This window comes from Rhipicephalus microplus, chromosome 10, assembly GCF_043290135.1.
Source record: "Rhipicephalus microplus isolate Deutch F79 chromosome 10, USDA_Rmic, whole genome shotgun sequence".
Taxonomy (NCBI): domain Eukaryota; kingdom Metazoa; phylum Arthropoda; class Arachnida; order Ixodida; family Ixodidae; genus Rhipicephalus; species Rhipicephalus microplus.
The window spans coordinates 8675720-8698871 of NC_134709.1; the positions used below are offsets into that span (position 1 = coordinate 8675720).

General features: G+C 46.5%; 2 protein-coding genes across 2 annotated transcripts in view; one reads left to right on the plus strand and one right to left on the minus strand.

The window, feature by feature from the left end:
• Positions 1-23152, plus strand: part of LOC119181229 (rho family-interacting cell polarization regulator 2-like) — a 336392-nt gene that overhangs the window by 44891 nt on the left and 268349 nt on the right. The window lies entirely within an intron of this gene.
• Positions 16014-23152, minus strand: part of LOC142774558 (uncharacterized) — a 76331-nt gene continuing 69192 nt past the window's right edge. The window contains exons 7-10 of the mRNA XM_075874994.1: positions 21958-22056; positions 19684-19905; positions 18227-18415; positions 16014-17529 (exon numbers count right to left, since the gene is read on the minus strand). Of these exons, the coding sequence (XP_075731109.1) occupies positions 16156-17529; positions 18227-18415; positions 19684-19905; positions 21958-22056 (1884 nt within the window). The 3' untranslated portion in view covers positions 16014-16155. The remainder of the gene's footprint in view (positions 17530-18226; positions 18416-19683; positions 19906-21957; positions 22057-23152) is intronic.

Sequence of the window (23152 nt, forward strand, 5' to 3'; positions counted from 1 at the left end):
TGTAGTATGCAACTGGAGCAATAAGTATGACTAGATCATTTATCAATTGATTATGAGGTGACATTCTTGAAAAAAGGCAAATTTGTTTGCACACAGACGTAGAGAAAAAGTAAAAAAAAAGGAATCTCATTTATGCCGACATTTCGAATCGAAAAGTGATTTTGTCGTCATCACGACCGCAAACGCTTGCTCCAGTGATATTGCTTGTTTGGCGACTTCTCTTTAGAAGTTTTATCTACTTTAGTAGAAGTTTTATCTACTTTATGTTTATTACCCGCAGGCGGGAATCTGTTGCTCTCTCTATTTCCCAGGCTCTTCTACTAAAGCACTAAATATCAGTAAATAGGAATGCGTCTGTTCGGAGTACAGGCTGATGTGGGGCGGTCGCCTCCAGCGATTGCAGTCGAGCAATGAATAAATTATGCGTTTTATTTTCTTTCATTTACTGGTGTTCTTGCATTGTTGTTCTGCTGTATTTTGTAGTGGGTGATCAGTGTCGTAGCAATTATAAGTAAATTAGGTGCGGTCATGAATAGAACATGTTCATTCAATCTGCACGGGTGTTGCTTCATTGAGGAACTCGAGAGAAGGTATTTGACACACTTCAGCCGTAATCAAGTTATTCTATGCCTTTATTCCTGTATATATTGGCTCTGCTCAGTTGCGTCTTCTGTTCACGTTTGGATTACCTTAAACATATAAATGCGAAGCATTTCTCTGCGGACTGCAGAGACGTTCGGTGCATCTCTATTTGTCTATCTAGTCGCCAACTTCTGGGTGCTTTCGTAATCACCCATTCAACTTAGGGTGAACCAAAATTAATATAGGAGGATAAGATGGTTTGACAGATATGACTCACTGGTCATGTCATGAAGATTGTGACAATCCCTACGCTTACCTCGCCAAATCCTTTCAGCTAGACACGTGTGGCACGTACCCCTATACCACGCATGGGTGTGTGCCAAAGGTGAGTGACAGTTTATGCCTACCCTGGAACGGCGAGAACACACATAGGTAATTCTGATGCGAGAGCGTTGCGAAAAAAGTCAAAAATCAGCAGCAATGACCTGACGAAAGTGATTAGTAAACATCAGGGCCCCAGTTATAATCAAACCCAAACAATCTGGGATATAATATAGTATAGTTGAATCTTTTGTTGGTAAATTAGAATTGTCCTTGTATGATGTAGTTCCCACTCTGTAGCAGCCCGACAGGGCTTACAGTATTGTGAATAAATAAATAAAAAAATAAATATGATAAAGTATTCTAACAGAGCCACGCCAGGTCTCGATAGTGATAGGGAATATATACTAGTCAGGAGTAACGTTGGTGGAACATCAATTGTGGTTACGATGCCGGCTATCCAACTTTATAAACGTTACGTATGTAACCTATAGGATCCAGCCGTCTCGTCGGGTTAATGTTAATTGTTGTTAATTGCCGTCCACTGTAGTTTACTTAAGTAGCAGTGGTCCAGAGCTACCATCGAACGTTACATATGAGCTTACTGCTTGAGGTGCTGCTGCTCATGCTGCTGTTGGTATCGTTACACAAATGTGAACAATTGGCTATATGAAACATGCGACTTTTCAACATATGTCTGTGCGTACAAGATTTTTGCATATCTTTAGCGTCGTTTTGTAATGTGTCACTAAATTAAGCGCAGAAAAGTCACATTCCCTCCATATGCTTCGCATAACGTTGATTGCCAAGGTTTGTGGCATCTGCCAACTTTTTATCCCTCCATATCTCACTCTATTTCATTGTTATTGTTAATGTGCGAGGCTATACAGTTTTTCACTTTTGGTTGAAATGACATAAGCTTGATTGGTATTGTGACAGCTGCCGTTTAACCCTCTTGTAAAGACGCACAAGCAAGTATTTATGCTTATAGGTTCAAGCAAGTCATTTCGAAGGGTCGATAAAGCGCACTGCAGGGTTTTGCAATAGCGTCGGTTGAGAGTGTTCTATACATGCGTATTGTCTCTAAACAAGAGCATTGTACCTCTTTTAAACCAATAAAAACTGTTTACGCCAATAGCCTGTGAAAAACACCTGTAAAATGACAGAATATTCACGGGGAGAATGATGGAGAGTGGGGGAAACTGGTTCAGCACGCCGCTGCTCCTCTTCGGCTTCCCGTTGTCGTGCAGCAGTGTCCTCGAAGTGCGCTTCTGCCTCGCGCGCCCAGACGTTGGGGTCCCTTCTTCGAGCGCGAGCCGCCGCCACCCTGCGCGCACGACGCTCAGCAGCCTTGTCCATCCTCCGTCGCCGAGCCTCTGAATGTGCGCGCGTGCCAAGACGGCGCTTTTATTGTATTATAGAGCGCCTTTCGGCGTATGGTGCCGCCGAGAGCGATAGAGGTTGAAAGGAAAAGACGCAACTTCTGCAGCCCTAATTGGGAGCACGGCTCAGCACCTCTAGGGGGGGAGGGCATTAAAGATGTGAAGAAGAGAGAAGAAGAGAAATGGCGTCCATGACCAAGGACTTGACAGGTGGCTTCTATATCCGGTTGTATTGCCCAGTATCTTCAAGGAAGAGAAGAACCACCTCGAAGACCTGGGTGTGGTGCCATGCAGGAAGGAGAAGGTCCCTCCGTGTAGCCGCGGGCAGACCGTGGCGACGGAGTGTGGCGAGCAAGACGCCGGGTTGTGTGCGAAGCGCTGGGCAAACACAAAACAGGTGCTCAATGGTTTCATCTGCCCCGCACGCAGTACACGCAGGGGACGAGGCTTTGCCAAGCCGATGACGCCGGGCTGCAGGCCAGGAGCAGCTGATGCGTAAGCAAAATAGCAGGGACCTTCCCCTCCTGGTGAAATTTCGGTCAGGCAGCCGGGTTGTTGCTGCCTCCTCACATTGAGGAGGCAGCAATACACTCCTCAATCTGAGCCTCGAAAGGTCTGAGGCGACCATGGTACAGCACACAGGGACGGTGGAGCGATATGATTCTTTCGCCAGGGCGTCAGCCTGCTCGTTTCCCTGGGTTAACACATGAGATGGGACCCAGTGCAGAGAAACATCGACGCCACTGGCAAGGAGGGCATGCAGTTTGGTGACGAGCACCTGCGTTGCGAAGCCTGCCTGTTCCGGCTTTTCCAAAGCCAGCAACGCAGCTCTTGAGTCGCACGCGACAGCCACGGGGCACGTTGGGGGGTTTGCTGCCAGGAGGTCAACTGCCAGGTGGAAACCGGCCGTCTCTGCAGCGGTAGAGCAGGCCGCAAAAGGCAGACGGCAGGAGGCCGTCCAACCAAGTGCTGGCATAACGCAGGAAGCTGTGGCCAAGCTTGTGTCTGGGATGACAGAGCCGTCCATGTACGCAATGAGCCTTCCAGCCAGCTCTTCCTCTATCTTGGAGGCAGATGCCTGCTTCAGTGCGCAAACGGGTGAGCGACGCTTGTAGAGCCCTCCCAGACCAGTGTTGATAGCCAGTGGTTGTTCTGTTGGTGGGGGAAGAGGGACGGCTAGATGCACCGGTCCCGCAGCTGCTTGATAGATCTGCAGCAGCTCGCCCATCCGAGGTGCCACCGAAGAACACGCGATCGTAGTCACGCGATAATCTCCTTCCGTATGTGTGACGTCAATCTTCCTTTCCTACAAGTAACGCCCTCTAGTGTCGTATCATTTGCATTTTTCAGCGTATAGTACAAGTACCGCCCTCTATGGCCGATTCTAGAACTAACGAGTGGCGGTTACGACGGAAACACTCGGGCGACGCCTTAAAAGCTTCTCTTTTCAAAAACTCAAAATACCTTACGCGCCCGCCCTAATCAACGCCGCTGACGTAGAACGCCGGACAGTTTTCGCGTTGGATGAGTTCGCCTTGTCCTCTAATGCCCACTGCATCATATTTCATACGTTAATAATGTACCAATATAGATCATGAACCTGTTAAAGCTTTATTGCAAAAAGCAGTTATGGCATATATAACATGTTGCAATGAACTTACGCATATTTAATGAAAATAATTATTCGCTATTAAAACTGACAAGAATGTGTCTCAAATATAATTTCAATCCTCTTTTTTTAAATAAATAAACTCTGCCAAAAGGGGAGTTTAATCTGCATAAATTTTTCGAGGCTCTGAATGATTGTGAACATTGCAACTATATTATACTAGCTTCGAAGGTTCTCGGTATATATTGTGTCTATAACCGTCCTCTTTCATTCAATAGCCGCGTGTTGTCTGCCTTGTTAGAACAGCGGCTGGGGTGCACTGCTGCTGAACCGAATGTGGTGGGTTTGATCCCGGCTGTGGCGTCGCATGTCGATGGAGACAGAATGGTGGATGCCCCTGCACTGTGCGATGTCAACGCACGTTAAAGAACACCAGATGGTCAAAATGTCCGGAGCGCTCCACTACGGCGTCTTTCATAACCATATGATGGTTTTAGGACGTCCAACCTCAGATATAAATGTTACGTATAGCTGCACGTTGCAATGACGCCACACAATACAACCGCAGGTAGCTTTGGTCGCAGCATCTATCCTCGCAAAGAGGTCACCGAACTTCGAATAACGACGTCGTTAAAGGTACGCAGTGCATACACCTCAGTTAAGCGTGCACATTCACGGTGTCTAACACTGACGAATAGCTGACTGCCTTCGGGGTGCATCACACCGTCAGCACAGAACTGTGTGGCAAATACTGAAGGTCGTTGCCGACGGCGGCCCAGGAGGGGCGACTTCTGTACTATTTTGTTCCGCCCGGGGAAGACGTGTTACGTCACGGTGATTGATGCATGATGGAGAGATGCGGAGGAGCCTCGCGGAAACCTATTCGATCTATCGCTTGCGCTGGCGATTATGCGTGGCTTTCTGCCGATGGCATTCCTCGGCGAAATGAGAGATGGCGCCGTCGCCTTGCACGGCCTTGAACTGGAGGATTCTGGAACAACCAGTGCAACAGAGAAGACAAACGTTTGTTTGTCGTGACGCCTTTTTCTCGTAGTAACTCTGTAACATGTTGCTAAGGCGCATCTATGTTTGAGCATGAAGAAAAAGGACTATAGCAAAAGAAATCACCTGCAGCAGGGGGAACGCTAGACTTGTAACTTGTGTTTAGTTCATTATTCTACAGCCCATGACATGGTTCAGAAACAGAACTCCACGTTTTCAGTATCACATTATAATACACCGACTTGCCCAATATACAGTACTGACCAGTTTTATGCGTTAATAAAGGCACTTGTGAATAGGTGCTTGGTGTCGCCCCCTGGAATGAAGAGTGCGGCAGACGATGGGCAAGCCATAGGCCGCTTTTTAAACAGTTATGCTATTGAGTTCATGATTTTTTCTTGCGAACTATGGGATGGAAAACAGGATAATACCTGTCCTTTGGTCCGTGTATTGTCCTCATCTCGTCGCCCCGCCGCGGTGGTCTAGTGGCTAAGGCACTCGGCTACTGACCCGCAGGTCACGGGTTCGAATCCAAGCTGCGGCGGCTGCATTTCCAATGGAGTGAGTGAGTATATTTGAAGTATATTTGAAAAAGTGAGTGAGTATATTTGAAGAAGATTACTCGCTGATCACCGATCAGCAGTAACTCATTTGCTAAACAGAACTTTCTGTGAACTGTTGTGCCACAGACATGTTCCTCGTTCAGGAGCACGTCTCACAAGATCTAGCCCTGTTTTGACGAACTGTCTCCCTCCCCCTCCCAGCGCCGCCTTCTGTGCAGGAGAACCGTGCAGTCCGGGGATAACGTCGTTTCCTCCGCCGGACCACTTTGCAGTTCCGGGTATGGCTACGTCTCCCCCTCCGAGCCCGAGAACTGGTCTGAGAAAATGAACCAAAGACGCTATTTAAGGCCGAGCCGGTCCCATGTTAAAGGATTTTGCCCCAGTCGACGTTGTCGTGCTGGCCGGCTCTGTAAACGACAACCTGCTACAGTAAACGCTACTTTTGTTGCTGTTTTCCAAACGGATTGCCTCCCTGTTTCACCTTCGGGCTAAGGCTTCATCGAAGTCCGCTCGACGGCTTGCCGCTCTTCGCCACCGCTACCATCGCGACAGAGCAAATTCATAACAGTGGCTGGCAGCTTCGGGATACGATATCCTACGTTTGGCACGCCGGATCAGACCCCTGTCCTCAACGTTTTCCTGCTCTGGGACCCGCTACCCCGATCTCCACGGCTGAAAAGTTGGATCGGATCTCCGAGCACGAGGACGACCGCCGTGATAGCGTTTGGCTACGCTGCGATACGCTAGCCTGTTCTCATCGTTCGGCAAGCTGGGACAAGCAACCCCGGATCTCAACATTGGCAAGTTGGACCGGATCCCTGAAGACCTGATACTGTTCGACGGCAGCCACGAGTTGGACCATCGTCGGCTACTTTGGTTGGGTGAGTGCCCAACGTTTACTGTTCACTTCGCCAGAACTCTCTAGCACAGGCAGATGTTAGGAGAGCATTTTGTGTTTGGTTGGTTGTAATTTATTATTCACGTGCTCTAAACCATGAGATTAGCTTTAGAGTACGGTGAATATCAATAGCAGAGCATCACGAGAAACGAGATCGCGATGGAGCAGTACCTGGTGCAGGACCTCCTCGAAATTTGTCGAGCCATGGGGATTTCCACCGGGTTCGCTAAAACAAGGGAAGCGATTCTCGAGGTGATGCGGGCAGAGAATGTGACGGCTGAGGAAGCTGACGAGTTTTGGGAGCTCATCTGTGAGGAACAGCGGAAGGCCGAAGAAGCTCAAAGGCGCGAACAATGGAAGGCCGAGGAGAGCAGAAAAAGGAGAGAGCATGCTCTCAGAATGGAAGAGCTTGACCATAAAATTGAAGCGATTAAGTGGCAGCGAGCACAATACCGGCTCGGGCCCTTCAGAATGGACGAGAACATCGTGTCTTTTCTCGTTAGTTTTGAAAGGGTCTGCGACGACATTGGTGTTGGGCGAGACTTATGGTCGGAAAAGCTTGCCACGTTGCTTCCGTGCAAAGTCGCAAGCGTTTTGGAGTGCTTATCCACCGAGGAAGCGCATGACTTTGATAGGGTTAAATACGCTTTGTTCCGCCACTTTGCTTATATGAGTACTACCGACTGCGAAAGTGGAGCGTACAAGTACAGCGCTGAAGCGCGCAGCAAAGCGCTAGAAATTGAGGCCCATCGCAAAGCGCAGGACGCCGATGTGCGTCAGAAAGAGCGAGATTAGGCGTGGCGTAAAGTGATCGAGGTGGAAGCGCGTGAAATTGAGGCTCGCCGAAGAGCGCTAGAAGTAGAAGCGCGTCGAGAAGCGCGTAAAGATAAGGCATGCCGAAAAGCTATGGAAGCTGAGGCCCGTTGCGAAGCACAAGCCGCAGAAGTGTACCAGAGAGAGTGGGACGCCGAAGAAAGTCGCGAGGCGCTAGAGACGGAGCCGCTTCGCAGCGCACATGATCCAGATGCATCGCGTCAAAAAGAGCTTGACGACAAGTCGCGTCGTAAGGCGCTACAGGTTGGAGGCTGTCGACAAAAGCTTGAGCAGGATGCGCTGCATAGTAAAGCTCGAAAAAGAGAGCATGAGGCCGACTTTGAAGACCAGAGAAAAAGGGCTATCCACGACAGCGATAGAGCCCCACCGATTGAAAGCTCTGTAAGCGCCTTTGTTAGCCTTAAATTAATCGGGCCTCCCGTTACGCCACAGGCAGAGACCGCTAGCACCGGGCGCCAGGAAACGCTAGCCAACAAATTGGGAACTTCGACTCCCCACAAAGATAAGTTGCTTCAGCCGCATAGAGTTTTGGCAGAGCCTGTCGAAGGCAGTGCGCTTCTGAATAAGTGTGTCGGGGCTTCCACCATTCCTAGCCATTCGAAGAGAAAAAAGCGTCGGCAAAAGCGTAGCGCGGAAGAGACGAGAGGCATCAAACATGTTAAAGCAGCTGTTAAGTGCTGTGACGCCTTCATTCGTTACGCCAGGTTCAGGGCTAGGCGTAGGATCGCGAAAGGGCCCTGCAGGAAATGTTTGAAGCTCAGACCATCACTGAGATGGAGATTAGGCGGGAAGCACGTCAACAAAGACCAAAATTCAAGGAAATTGGAACGCCGAAATCACCGCCTGGTCTCATCCTTTTCTCTGCCTTGTAGATGCAAGCAAGTGGGGAAACGTTGCGAGCGCTTGAGCGGTAACACAAGCGACTTTTCCCCACCGTGGCGAAAGGGTCACTGATCGAACGGGCGGCGTAAACGAGGCAGTGCAGATGCCCCTTTCTTCGAGTTCAGCGGCTGCGGGTCAAAAGTCGCTGCTACTGAGTTCGGCGAACAGGTCGATTTGTCGTCCTTTTGTCCAGACCTCAATCCTCGAAAGCTGTGGAGTGCGCGACTCCCCAGAGTTCGCCTGAGAGAGTGCCGCCTTGCTAAAACGAAGTGTATTTTTTGTATTTAAATTTTGAGAATAACCTTATCTAATTTGGTCGCCCTCCTATGAGCTATGAGTGCATCTAAAATTTTGCAAGTTTTCCTTTCCTTTCAATTGGAGAAGCAGGCATTGATATGTTTGTTTGATTATTTTGTTTGCATAATATTTCAAAGGGAACAGTTAATGTGTTTTATTTTAACAGAGAAGGCTGTGTAAAAACTCTTGTTTAAAGTACCTTCTGGGTTTTGCATTACGTTTAAGTATGCACGTAAATGTAGGTCAACTTTTCACTTTGTTTTGTATAACCCACGCAAGTTTGATTTTCAGTCTTATTTTCTTAGTTTTTTCAAGCGTGCTTACTCTTTTCGTGATGATCGTTGGTGGCACGCATTGAATGATTGCTTGTAGGATGACGAAATTTGTTATGTTTAACAGTCTGACGCTTGCAAGTGACGCCAATGTGCGTGATTCATAATTGCTTGGTATTCTAAATTGTAGTTACGGGGCCAAATTGAGTTAAACTCAGCAGCTTCGATCGTCCAGACTCTGCCTAAATCACAATTGAGAATCGCTTGCAAACAAAAAAATTCTGTTTGGTTTAGCGGTGTCATGTACTGACACTTAGCTAAAGGAGTGTCAGCACTGTGTATTCCTCCCGAGATTCGTTGCTCGTGATGCTAATTGTTAGCCCAGCGTAATCTCGAGGAAACATTTGGTTCCTGCTGGTCTGGCGATTTGATCAGCATTTGGAGGGTGCTTGCTTTGGCCGGAGTGGTTCGCCTTTGTGTTCGACTCCATCGTTCCAGTGAATCTCTGCAGGCCTATGGAAGTCTCAACGGGCGGAGAGAGCGGAACGGCTACCGATGGTCAACCAGCATCCCTCCTTCCGAGCCGCGCTGATGGCTCAAAACTCCGGATGCATTGTCTGGCGGCGGGGGTGCTGTTGTGCCACAGACATGTTCCTCGTTCAGGAGCACGTCTCACAAGATCTAGCCCTGTTTCGACGAACTGTCTCCCTCCCCCTCCCAGCGCCGCCTTCTGTGCAGGAGAACCGTGCAGTCCGGGGATAACGTCGTTTCCTCCGCCGGACCACTTTGCAGTTCCGGGTATGGCTACGTCTCCCCCTCCGAGCCCGAGAACTGGTCTGAGAGAATGGACCAAAGACGCTATTTAAGGCCGAGCCGGCCCCATGTTAGAGGATTTTGCCCCAGCCGACGTTGTCGTGCTGGCCGGCTCTGTAAACGACAACCTGCTACAGTAAACGCTACTTTTGTTGCTGTTTTCCAAACGGATTGCCTCCCTGTTTCACCTTCGGGCTAAGGCTTCATCGAAGTCCGCTCGACGGCTTGCCGCTCTTCGCCACCGCTACCATCGCGACAGAGCAAATTCATAACAGAACTGTATTCATCGCAAACTGAATAAAGGTTGATATATTAGGTATCGTACTGAAAGCAGTTTATTTATTTATTTATTTATATATTTATTTATTCGCTTATTTTTATTTAGTTTGCTTGCTCGTTTATTCGTGACATGCAGGGATTACACATTTGTGACTGTAAGTTCAATACTTTTCCCCAGAAAGCTGATAGAAACTATAGTTTACTATCAAAAGTACATAAAATAAGTAGTTCATGCATAATAACCTGTGGGGTTTACGTCCGTGAAGATAGAAAGGAAGAAGAGGACAGGCAGTGAGGGAACCAGACTAGTGTCTGGTTTGCTACCCTGCACTGCATGGAAACGTCCACATCCTGAGACAACGATATGATCGTGTGGGATGCAGTAGTGGAAGGCTCCGAAAATTTTTATTATCTAGTGTTTTTTAACCTAGGTAGGTAATGGACTAAACGATGAAAATGTCAGTGCAACAATTTCACTTGTAGCGTCATCATCATTACCATATACCGTCATCGTCGTTTTACTTGCCTCGCGCAGCTCGTCTCTCGCGCAGCTCATGCTATATGGCTCGAGGTGTGAGCCAGAAAAGAACAAGCTCACGCTCCTGGCGGACTCGATGTGGCACCCGCACCACCAAGTCCACCGGATGTTTACAACAATGTTTCATCCTCATGTGCCTCCTCCTCCTGCTTTTTTCCCCGTTGGGATATGCTGTGGCACATCTTCATGTTTCTCATGTGAAGCCATGATGTGATGTATACACCGGGAGCTGTCTTTTAATGCAAACAGCTCCTTCTATATTCGTGTCTATAAGAACAAAAAATTGTTTCGTCAAATCACGATTGGTCATTTGTATGCGCTCAATTTAATTATGGTTTGATCACAGTTAAAGCAAGAGTGACCAAATTCAAAAAACTCCTGTTTTATATACTATCTCAGACACATGCTTGGAGCCTTCGCTGAAGATACGCCAGGTGTTAGGATAGAACGAATTCCCTGTTGCGAAAAATTACACCATTTTAACCAATGCCAGAGCGCGTCAAACATAAGTCACAAAACAGGCCCAAAGTAAGAAGAGGTGCCTCTAGGCTACCCCCCCCCCCCTTCTCCTTCAAATTAGGATGATTCAGTGGCGGGGAGTGTTCTGCCGCACATAAATAGTGAACATATGCCAAGGCCTTCAACAAGTGCCCACCCTTCACTCCGAAAAAAAAAAATCTTTTTGGTGACGAGCCTACCACAAAGGCACATATTTGTGTCTTTTCCGATCAAAATCTCAGTTGAAAGGCAGTGCTTATTCTTGTTTTTACCTTCATGTACGCTTCATTTCAATTTTTTTCGCAGTTTTTTGTTTTGTTTTATGACTGCAAAAGCAGCGATATTTTTTTCTGATGGATTCAAAGCTTTTTCCAATCGCGTGAAGTTCCTAGCCTTTCAGAGAACAGTGTGCGCATTTATGCGACACATTTGTTTCACATTTCTTACTCTGTCTCTCCTCTCGTTCTCGTGTTCAAAGAACTGGAGCTGTTGTCTTCACGTCTGCATAGTATATTACGCACACAGGCGAGTCTTCTTACGCCCAAATTCCCAAATTTAGTGTTTGTCTTCGTTTGTTTCTGTGTTTTAGCGAACCGCCGTGACTCCGTTTATACAGAATACGGGGACGTGGGAAATCCTGTCTTGCAGGAGGTCCGCCCCTGTGCCTCACGCATGTCGCATATGCAGCCTGAACGCACTTGCTTTTACCGCCCTGCTGGCGCTCATAATCTATCTACCTACCTCTCAGCAATCTTTCCTCACCCGCTATTCGCAATTCGTTCAAGTAATGAAATTTCTCGGTACCATGCCTAACGCACCCTGCCCATAAATTGCGCTCAGCGATATCTGGAGCACGGACGGAGACATCTATGCACGCACGCAAGGACCACCAGCTGGTTCGAGGCGTGTTCTGGGCATTTATAGAAGCGAAGCAGGCCAGCGACTTTGCTAAATGGCGCCATAACTCTGCTGTACTGGCCCGTGCCATACATATAGTTAGCCTGTTTCCAGCACCACTCGGCTATGGCTCCGATTACTTTGCTGTTTCTTTTTTACGCTCCACTGAGAAAACGCAGCTCTTATCAGACCTTAGTTGAGTATAGCGAGGTCTAGGATCTGCGCATCAATAGATGATGCAAGCACGTTCACTGTGGAGTCGTGTAATCTGTGACTCCTAGAGCTTGAGAGACCAGCTGCGTGCATACGCACACGTGCAGAAACTTAAGACAGATGTTGTATAGGTTCGTATGATGGGCGCGATTAACCCATATTCCTCTATACGTCACGTTGCAAAAATAGGGTGTGAGCATAAAAGTGTGGATGAATGAGCAATGCTGGTGAGACAAATGTTTCGATTAGTTCATTCCTAAAGGCGGAAACGAAGTTCGCAATGATGGATCCACCTTGTCGAAACGCCGGTATAAGTGAACGCCTTTTTTCACCGATTGCATTCTATCTACGCCACAACATAATGCAGATAAGTTGTGAAAATATACCGACAATTCATTCATTCACCAAACCTTGAGCACATTTTTTTTCGGCGTGTTACGAACTATTTGGATACTTACCAACTCCACTTTCTGTCATGAGTCGGAGCTTGCTTTGTCTATGTGACAAGTGACCAGTATTGGCCCTTAATCTACGATACCACTAAACTTTGAGAGAGCCATCACTATTCATAATGACAAAGGGTGAAACACACCTCTTACACCGCTCAACATCTTTCAAATTCTTGGGTACGCCGACACCACGAAGAATCACCTCAGTTACATCTATTTATTCAGGCCGGTAGATGAAAAAAAAGTGCTATTTTTCTACCACTCTTTTTGGGGCACGTTTCAGCGCATGTATACGACTTGCTTTGTCCGACCTCGCTTTCGCTTTCAAGTTTTCTTCTTGCCTCCCTTAAGTCGTTACTCGGCGAAAGAAAGGCCGCAGAGCTGGGAGCATGCTGAACACTGAGGACGCTGTAACCGCTACATCGGCTTAATGGCCTCGATACAATAGGTATCCCTCATGCTGCTGCTGTTGTGGCAGACACCGTCGCTGCTCAGTGCACCACTGTTTCGTCTTGCGCTCATTCTATACCCAGTCTGCTTTGTTTGTTTTTCGTTATGTTTCCTTTTATCTTCCTTTTCAGCGCCGTAACGTCGTCACGAGTAGCACTTCCAATTTCGTCGCAGCTCGCTGAGATGCACGTGCACTCCGGCACCTTAGGCGATGCTAACTCCAGGATTGGAATTACCGTCTCATGCGTCGAAGAGCGCGCTGTTTGCGGAGGGGACCCAGTCATTGGCCTGTAATGCACGCCATCTGCCATTGAAGAATGTGGGTCGAGAGTTGGACACGGGACGGGTAATTTGAGAACAATGAGGTTCTTACATGAGCTAGTGAGAATCAGTTTTTCTTTTTCCTTCTTTACACCAGGAAGACTCAACCCCGTATTCAGAAACGCCTCTTGTTTTGAACTTTACTTACCACCGTCTTCAATGCAGCACATTTCAAACGTGTTTTTGCTGCATTGAAGGTGGTGGAAAGTCAAGTCAAGGAGCGTTTCTGAATACGAGGGTCATTGTTGCCAACCCTATAGCGTTCAAGTTTGACATTGAGCACTGGGGTACACGGGGCGCCGTATGTCTAGGACTATGAGCAACGTTAAACTGCCGCATTTTGAAGCAGCACGTTACGAGCTACCGCGTTTCTCAGAATTACACCAGCTATAGGTATCAAGAAAAACAGAGAAAGGCACCGATCGCACGAATACCTTGCGTCACAAGTATGTCCCTGAGGAGGAAGGAGGAGGAGGAAAGTTTAAACGGAAGGACAGGAAGGTTAGCCAGTTCTTAGACCGTCTTGCTTCCCTGTGCTGGGGAAAGAGGTGAGCGGAATAAAAGATGATAAAAAGAAATGCTGCGAAGAGAGAGCGAGAAAAATTACAAAAAAAGCGACAGAGAAAAGGCAACATTAAAGAGTATAAGACACTAAAGTCTGTCTCTGAGGCCAATTGTCTGCAAAAAGCGCAGCAAACATTTCGCTAGATATAGTAGTGTGGTACCCTGCTAAACTTGAAGCAAGATATAAAAAGTAATAGGGCGGTTCGCCACTAAGTTAAAACTGCATCATTGTTTTTTTTTAATTTTTTGCCAGTAGATTGCATCAGGCGCCCTTGTTCGTGCGGCATAATTATTCAGCTTTTCCTCTCGATTTTTGTAGCTCCGAAATTTTTGGCGAAACACTCCAGCTCTCTTTGCTCAAGTTCCTGTTGTTCAAACATAACTTGACAGAACAGTTCACAAGGGACATTGAAAGTAATAAGTACAGATGATAGAAACCAGCTGATTTCTAGTGGCTCTGAAGAAGGTCTTCAAACTGCAAGCAAAAGTGAACTTTGCTCTCCATTTCCTGAAGATAAATTATATTCCTTCATTCGTAGACTAATGTCTCACGCAAACATACAGACATGCACACACAAACGCAAGTGCTTATACGCGTAAGAATGTTATGGCTTTTTATTAGATGCTTCATAAAAGGAACTGTACACATCTTTTATATGAACATATGCGTTTCTTTGTGCGACAGTTCATTTGCACAGATGAATCGAGGAGCACAGACTGTTATCGCAGCTTTCTCGGTCTCCTCATACTACAACAAAATGATATGACGCAAAGCACCACCGAATAATCGGCGAAATGAAAGAGCGTTCTTTCCTTTCACTGGTGGTTTGCGTCGTCTAATTTTTTTGTAACATGCACCAACTTGCCTAACAACAAGTTTTAATAAAGTATATTTCCTCATACTACGCAGGCTACGTGAAATTTGATTAACATGTTCCGGCATTATGGAATACGTGCATTGAAACGTTTGTGAGTGTGTATTCGGGGAATGAGCTCTGTGAGACCCATTCCAATAAGCCAAGTCGTCCTTTGTAAACAATAATAAATATTTCAGTGACGTGAGCGGCATATAAATAGCAGCTATCTCGATATTGAAGCAAGTTTCCTCGATTTCAACGATGGATAACGGAAAGAAGCTCGTACATTGATATCGAGAAAGCTTTGAAAACTGTGTGACATTAAAACGGGTGGTCTCAATGAAAAAACGCACGAGCTGCCCTGACTACTTCAAAGCGATGTCCCTTTCCAGGACTCCGCCGAAGTTGTCTTCTCTTTCTCTTCCTCGGCATGCGAAGTTTCAGCTTTTCTCTCTGGAAGAGCTGACTCGCATATAGAAGGACTTGAAGTCAAGGTGCCACTCATGCGGTTTCGATCAAGACTGTGCTCACGCACTCAATCACTCCTTCTCTGGACAATGAGTGTGGTTCACAAATGGATCCCAGTTGAAGTTAATTGAAACTCAAAATTCTGCAACAATGTCTTTCTTCTTGGATCTGAGGAAGCGACACTCGTTTTGTAGAAGATCAATTATTTATGTTTATACACACTTCTTGTTCACTGTTTTTTTTTAATTACAAGCAGTTTACGTAGAGTTATGCAATGTATAGGCTAACTTGAGTTTCATTTATTGACGTGAAGAAGTATGGCTATGTGTGTTGTAGTTAAAATTTTTCGATGTCATACCCGGCATCCGCAGCTTAGCGCGTGAAGTCCGTAGCTGGTGTATGGTTTATGCAATGGAAATGTACATTGTGACGCTGAAGTTAAAACATTAGCATTACAGTTATTTAGGCATCATATGTTCCTTAGTACAAGTATTCTGTGCGTGGTCATACTTAGTGGCATCTCTTCGTGATCCTTTGAGCGCATAAGTCGATAATTCATTCATAGTTTGCTGAAGAGTGACAGTGAGAAAAACTTTGAAGAATCAAGAATCCCGATTAGATAGCATTGGATGCTGTTTTACCATTCACTCTGATGTTAACTCTTACTGTACAGTATACTTTCGCTCTGGCACACCTTCATTTTGTGGCAGATGAATGTTTCACTGCATAGGTGAACCATGTCGAACCATGTGGAACACTTGTGGCCCGAAGTTATTAGTGCGAAAGTGCGACGATGTATCTCTGCACTGTTCAATAAACAGTCATTGCTAGAGTGAACACATATCATTTAAAGTATATCTGACGAGACAGATTAAAAAAAAAAGCAAACTTCCACTGACGCGCATGCAGAACATTTCTGCATACACTTCTCCACATGACATGATCAATTCAACGATGGCATCGCGGTGTACAGTCGCACATCGAGCGGCGGGCTCGTCCAGTTTTGGTTCAGCACTTCGCTCGGCGAAAAATAAAGATAGCGACGGCACGAACAAACAACACAGAAACTTCTGTTCCTTTCCTTGCATCGTTGGGCGTGTGACACTCTCACTGCACGGCAAATGTTTGTTTTTCATTAGAGAGAAGGATGAGGGCGGTACACGTTTTCACACTTCACTGGAGGGACATCCGCTCTCGGGGTCCAACGAGAGGCCCTCGTTCAGTTTGCATAGCTGGTCCTCGACCGCACCCCCGTTGGCGTTCGCGTATGCGGCGCCACCGTTGTAGTAGCCCGAAAGAGCGTCGGCCGCCGCCAGTTCGCTGGGCGATGGCCCGTACGACACTCGCAGGGGCCTCGCTTGACTGCTCGGTGGCGCCGTAAAGCGATGCACGTGGCTCGAGTAAGGGGGAGGGTGCGTAGGTCGCGGCATCAACGGCGGCTTGGCGGGTTTCGGGTGCGTCGGCGGCGGTGTCGTCGTCGTTGTCGACGTTGTCGCAGCCTGAGCTGTCGACAAGTCACCGTTGCCAGCGGGTGAGGGCGACGGCCGCAGGCCCTCTCGGCACGTTCCGTTGGTCGTGACGGGCGGCGATGGCGAGTGGTTCGGGCTGCTGACCTCTTCCTTCTCCTTCTCTTCGTCCTGAAAGTCTTCTTTCTTGTAGGTCACCGTGAGGTCCCCGTGGCTCTTGAAATGCCTGACCGCACCCGGAGACGACGCCTGGTCCGCGGGACTCCTGCAGACCCCGCGGTCGCCTCGACTTTCCGCGGTTGGCGACGGTTGTTGATGGTGAACTAACAGCGTCGACGGGCTCGTTCTTTCTCCTCCGTTGATGTCCCACAGCGGGTACTTGGGCTTCGCGCCGAGTTTCTCAAAGTCTGGCCTGCTGCCGCACACCAACCGATTCGCAAGGTGCGCAGGAGGCGGTGGCAGACCTACTTCGTTGCCAAAGAGTCCCGATGGTGGAGGCACCTGAGGCAGGCGCCCGTTCGCGACTCGGTCATTGGTCACGGCTGCCAGTTCCTCCTCTTCGTCGATGCCATCTGCGCCGTTGAGGTCTCGCAGGACTTCCTCCGACTTCGCCCTGGCGACTCCGTTGCCGTAAAAGCCTTTCAGCCTGGTCCGTCTGGACCAATGGGGTGGCACTTCGCTGAACCTGTTTTTGGAGTCCGAACTCTGGCCCAAAGGACTGCAGCGGTAGTCAACCTGCGCGACGCGTTCCCGCACGTAGCTCTGCAGCTCGCTGCGGAGCTCGGCGTGCTGAGTCTCCTGTCTCCGCTCTCGTTCGAGGCGCTCGCGAAGCGCGGCACGCTCCACCCGCTCTTGGCACTCTGTCTTTTCAGCAGCTAGTTTCTCTCGCACCGATTGGTTCAGGTTGAACAGCTGGTTGCGCGTCTTGCGCTCCAGGTGCGCAATCTTGGCGTTCAGGTCTTCGTGCGCGTGGTCTATGTGGTCAATGAGTTCCTGCTTGTCGGCCTCCAGCTTCTTCTCCACGTTGTGGAAGAAGGGAGCACAGTAGCACGTGTAGCCTTTCCCGACAGGTCCCTGCGCAGGTTCAGAAAAACAAATCGGGAGTTTACTGAAGATGCAAGCCATAATGTTGAACTCTTAAATCAAACGATTGCGTCGTTATAATGAGGCTTTTTTTAACGATGGTAGTCATTGAAATGATCACTGTGGATATAGCTTACCACATTAAACTATCCTTATACTCGTATGAAATCAAACTGACATCATTTATGAGACTGCAAATTGGCATTCGATGGAGTGTATAACAAGGAAAAAACCACTTACACTTCTTTTTCCTTCATTCTATTCTACTGCTGTATAACAACCAAACGTTTTTCTTGCAGTTAAGACTGCTGTCTTTCACATCTCATTTCTGTCTTTCTTACACAACTAGCGTTCAGTCTACTATCGAATTAATGATAACGCCATCCTTTATTGAAACTACCGTCACTCGTTGAAGACTTCCGGAGAACCGATTCATCACCGACGTAATGTCGCTTAAGCGTAAATATGTCAACGTGGAACATGGTATAGGCTTGCCATGAAAAGCGAATGATATGTTGCTCATCAGGAAATTAATAATAGAATGCAATCATGAATTTATTATTTGACACAGTATTAAAACGAGAGCATTTAAAATTATCTTTAAATTGGCCAGACATAAAATTTGATTTCTTTTGTGACATCTAGAAGCGGCTCGTTCCTGTCCAGGTGAAAAACGGCGCTGTCATACCTTGCGTATGTTTCCTGCTAGATCGAGGAAATACTGTTCTCCTTTGCTCAAGGGTTCCGCGGGCAGCGTCTCTAGCTTGGGGGCCGGAAAGGAGCTCAGATTTGGCGTCTGGTGACAGCCGTACGGACTGAGCTTTCCTTTCTTGTCCTTCTTCTCGTCGTCGAAGTGAACCTTGTGGCCGTGCTTGCTCTGAAAAACGAAAGGACCAATTAAGTACAAGTACTCGCTCTAGGTGGACGCTTCAAATGAAATTAGCACGAGTAATAAACGCGTGAGCAGCATTAAAGATTACAGCCGAATTATGTATCTTCAAATATTAACTATATTTTGTGCTCGCCAGTGAAGCCCAACTTGCTGTAAAATTAGCTACCACACAAGGACGTCTCGAGGGGCTCATTGAATCATTCTGGGCAGGAAAATATTTGAAGCGGACGCCACAAAGAAGACACATCAGCAGATGGAGCGTAAGCTACCAATTCTTTTATTGACCACAGATCGTTACTTAAACAAACCTTCCGAACACAACACAACTGCGCAACTAATTATGAAATGGAAGCGCACAACGTAGAAGCAGACGGAAAGACAGGGACTAGCGCTTGTCCCTGTCTTTCCGTCTGCTTCTACGTTGTGCGCTTCCATTTCATAATTAGTCATGTATCACCAACTCGCCCAATCAACCATTTTGACAACTGCGCAGTTTTGTTAGGAAGGTCAGTTCAAATGACGATCTGCGGTCAATAAAACAGGCGATAGTTCGCGCTCAATCTGTTCGTATGTCTTCTTTGTGGTGTCCCTTTCAAGTTTTGAACAGTTATTTTCCTGGATAGGTACTACACCTCGCTGGTGCGCTTGAATGGAAACACTGGGGATTACTGAACAAGTGGTTGTAGTGGGAGCAGAAAATGAATAAGCAAAACGCTCCCTTTTGTGAGGATTAGGAGTGAATGAAGCGTGCCCTTGTGCTTACGCAAGGGCACACTTTAATGCCGCTCACTCTAAATGAGATATCCTGAATATATTTCACGTCATTGTGCCCAACTTTTTGTGGGAGAAAAGTTGAAGAAAACGCTTTTGCAATTAGTTTTAAGCGTATACAAACAACTCTCAAAAATTTTCCCGAGCTTCTTAGTATTCGAGCGCTTTTCATAGACCACGTATATTGCTTGCTAACTTCAACTAGAATTAGAGTGTATTGCCACTGGTATTGCTGACCTTTTTTTTAGGCGGAAATTCACTGTTTTTTTATGAAAGCGCCGAGGTATTCTGAAGTGTAGCTGGGGACATAGTTGAATCGAAAGAGGGGTGCACCCCCATTCTTACATTTATTTAGTGTATAAGCTAGATATGAGCGCTCCGCCTTAGGTATCACTTTTGGGTATTGGCCATACTGAGCCTTAGATATCAACCAGACTTCTCTTTCCCTGGACGCACTGCGGTTTCTACGAGTGTTCTCTCACCTTCTTGTGCTTTTCCTTGGTGCGGCCCTTGTTGTGCGAGCTGTCCCTGCTGCCCTGCGAGGTGCCACTCTCCTTCTCTCGTTTCTTGCCTCCTTCTACCGGCCTTTCGAGCGGCGAGGAGGACGAGTCCAGCTGGATGACTTGCGGCGGCGGATGCTCGATCAGGTCGGCCACCTCGTTGAACTCCTTGCGCCGAGCGATGTCCAGCGCTGTCTCCCCTTGCTGCAAGACGAGGACGTCGCGAAATTTACATGTGATAACCGCACGAACGTTGATGACCAGTAACAGTGAAGGAGACGCTCGAATGGAATTTATGGATAAATCAAAACTTTGACAGATGTATTAGATCTGACATGAAGCATTATCATCAATCGGTATATTTAGCTACATCATTCTTGCAATTTTCTGTCTGGCCGAAAATTTGTGAAAAAAAATGACTGCTACAGTTATAATGTGCCACTTAAGAGGTATTTCACACGTGACTTATTGGGGCTGGGACATCATCTTATAGCGACACTGTATGTTACGCGTGGAGAATTCATTTGCGTGAATACTTGTGTTTTCTGAACTTTTTTGGTGAGTGGACACATTTTTGTATTGGGTAACTGATACTGAGTGTACGAGCGTTCTACTACATGCGGCATATTCTTGTGTTTGTTGTTTACTTTGCGACGACCACTATTATACAAGACAGGAGGAGTAGCCAGTGCCAAACATTGGCACTAACCCCTCTCTTTATACATTCAATAATAAAGAAGACAACATTTATAGCAGTAGGATAGGTGACTTATTCGCCGTGTTGTGTAAGCATCTCCCGTGAAGAATGGTGGGAACAGGCGCCGCTATCATCATCATCATCATAATCATAATCCGATATTACAGTCTACTTCAAGACGAAGGCCTCTCTCAATGATCTGCAGTCTAAGCTGTCGGGCACAGTTCTATTTTATACCTCAAAGTTTCTTGAATTCATCGCTCCACCTGATGCCTCATGGCCATCGGCTGTGTGACCCATCTTTTTGTATTCACTCCGATACTCTAAATGGGGGATCCTGAACTCACAGCAGCTGGCGGGCCCCGGTCATGAAATTTGGTTCCGCAAAGGGCCAGTACCGTGATGGAGCAAGAGGGTGGCGGTGAATAAACGATACCTTAAGCTGCCATACGAAAGGTAACATCCTAAACCTCATATATGGATCATTTCTGAAGAAATTTGGCGTCGGGATGCGAAGAACAACGCGTCCATACTTATCTCTAGGACGCCAACTGTGAAATGCAGGAACTTATTAAGTTATGTTTTCACACGTGGTAGCCTTAAAGTGTATCTCACGGGGAAAATAATACTGGTCGCTGTAGCTTACCCAAACAAAGCGTTATTAGTAACAATGGACGAGTAGACTAGGGAAATGCCATTCATAGCACAGGCAGAAATATTTTATTCGCGGTGAAGGCGCGAGCCGTGTGTTCGAGACGCCGGCTCTGTTTGGTCATCGACCTTTCTATTTCCCAGAGTTACACTGCTCCCTTTTTATCCCGTTATCATTTTTCTTCCCATATCATGTCTCGCCATCGGGCTCATCGTTAAAGGAGAACATTTCATGGAGAGGAATGTAGGGTTGCATGAACAATTTATTGCTCAGCCTAAAAAAAGGCAGTTTTCGGAGCTGAATTTGGTAAACAAGAACCTACTCTATCACAAAGTAAAATATACAAACTATCATATAAACGTGCATTAATTGGGACATGTGCAACACAATTATAAATAAATCTGAAGGGGTGTACAGTTTGGGCCAGTACAAAACTACGCTGCATACTGTCCCTTTCGCAATATTGAGAACATTAATTGTTCGAAAACATTGCTGCAGCTGCTATGAGCAAATCTTAAACATGTGTGCAACAGGTAGTATAACTGTTAATACGTAAGATAAGTTAGTGTAAGAGCTATTGTCCTTTTGTTGCTGTTTTCTCAGGAGCTTTAATATTGCAGGATGACAGATCTTTCTGCTGGAATGAAATATAATGTTTCAGAATAAAAGCAGCGCCATGCCATTGCATGGTAACTTAGTTTCATCAAAGCATATTACTTGAAGGATTTTTGTTTCGGTAGGACGCAACTTCTAGTTCCTGTATCTAGGAACAAATGCCGAAATTTGGCTTTCATTGTTGCAAAACCTAACTACTCCGGGACTAGATCCATACGTGCATGAATAAAAAAAACTATTCTGTGCAAATTCACCATGGAATGGAATGACGTTGATAACTTATATAGCTTACCTTGTTGACAATTGTTGGGTCACACCCGGCCTCCAGGAGTATCCTTGTCAATTTTCGACGACCCATTGCTGCTGTGATGTGTAGGCCACTGTCTCCATTCTAGAAGCACAAACACAAGAGGCGGCGGGATTACAAAGCTTCAGACATTTAGTACAATCTTTAAAATACGACTGAAACTTTCGTAACTGCAACATTCTCGTTCTCTTAAGTTCCTTGTGCTGGTAAGAGCTGTGACATTAATGAAGTTGATAATAATAATAATAATCGGTGGTGTTTAACCTTCCAAAACCACAACATGATTGTGAGAGACGCCGTAGCGGAGGGCTCCAGAAATTTCGCCCTCTTTGAGTTCTTTAGCGCGCACCTAAATCTAAGTACACGGGCCTGGGGCATCCTCGTCTCCATCGAAAATGCGGCACCACGGCCGAGATTCGATCTCGCAACCTGCGGGTCAGAAGTCGAGCACCTGAACCTCCGGAATACAGTAGTAAAGTTGTTTACTCGTTTTACTGGTGGTTCCGTGCTGACCGGTTGTGCCCTCGCAATCTCCGACGTCAGCGCAGCTCAGGCCGACTGGACTAGCCCTACGCCATCTCCTGCCGCCGACAAGAGCTCTCGCCAGTGGTGCCCCGTCCTCGGACTCGTGTGACCGTGTTTCCATCTTTCCTATCTCTCATATGTCGTCGTCGCTCGCTGTCCTAGCGCATATATATATATATATATATATATATATATATATATATATATATATATATATATATATATATATATATATATATATATATATATATATATATATATATATATATATATATATATATATATATATATATATATATATATATATTTATATATATATATCTTTTTTAATATATACACCTTTATATGTATATATATACATATATATACCTTTATTCCTATTCTTTGAATCCCTCTTCATTCCCATTTCTTGTGAGCTACCGTTGAGGTATCGCACGTTGATGCAGACAGTTACGGGGCTTACTTTTCTATTCTTTTCCCTTTTATAACCACAATCTCTGGTATGTGATAAAGTGTTTACCAGTGCAACGGCTATACGAGTAAGTGACAATGCTTTTGTAAGCAGTGTGCCCCATAAAGCCTGAATGAACGTGCGCGTTATCTCACATCCAATGTTTTTGCTGCTTTTTAGATGCATTACAACGTACAGTTCCGC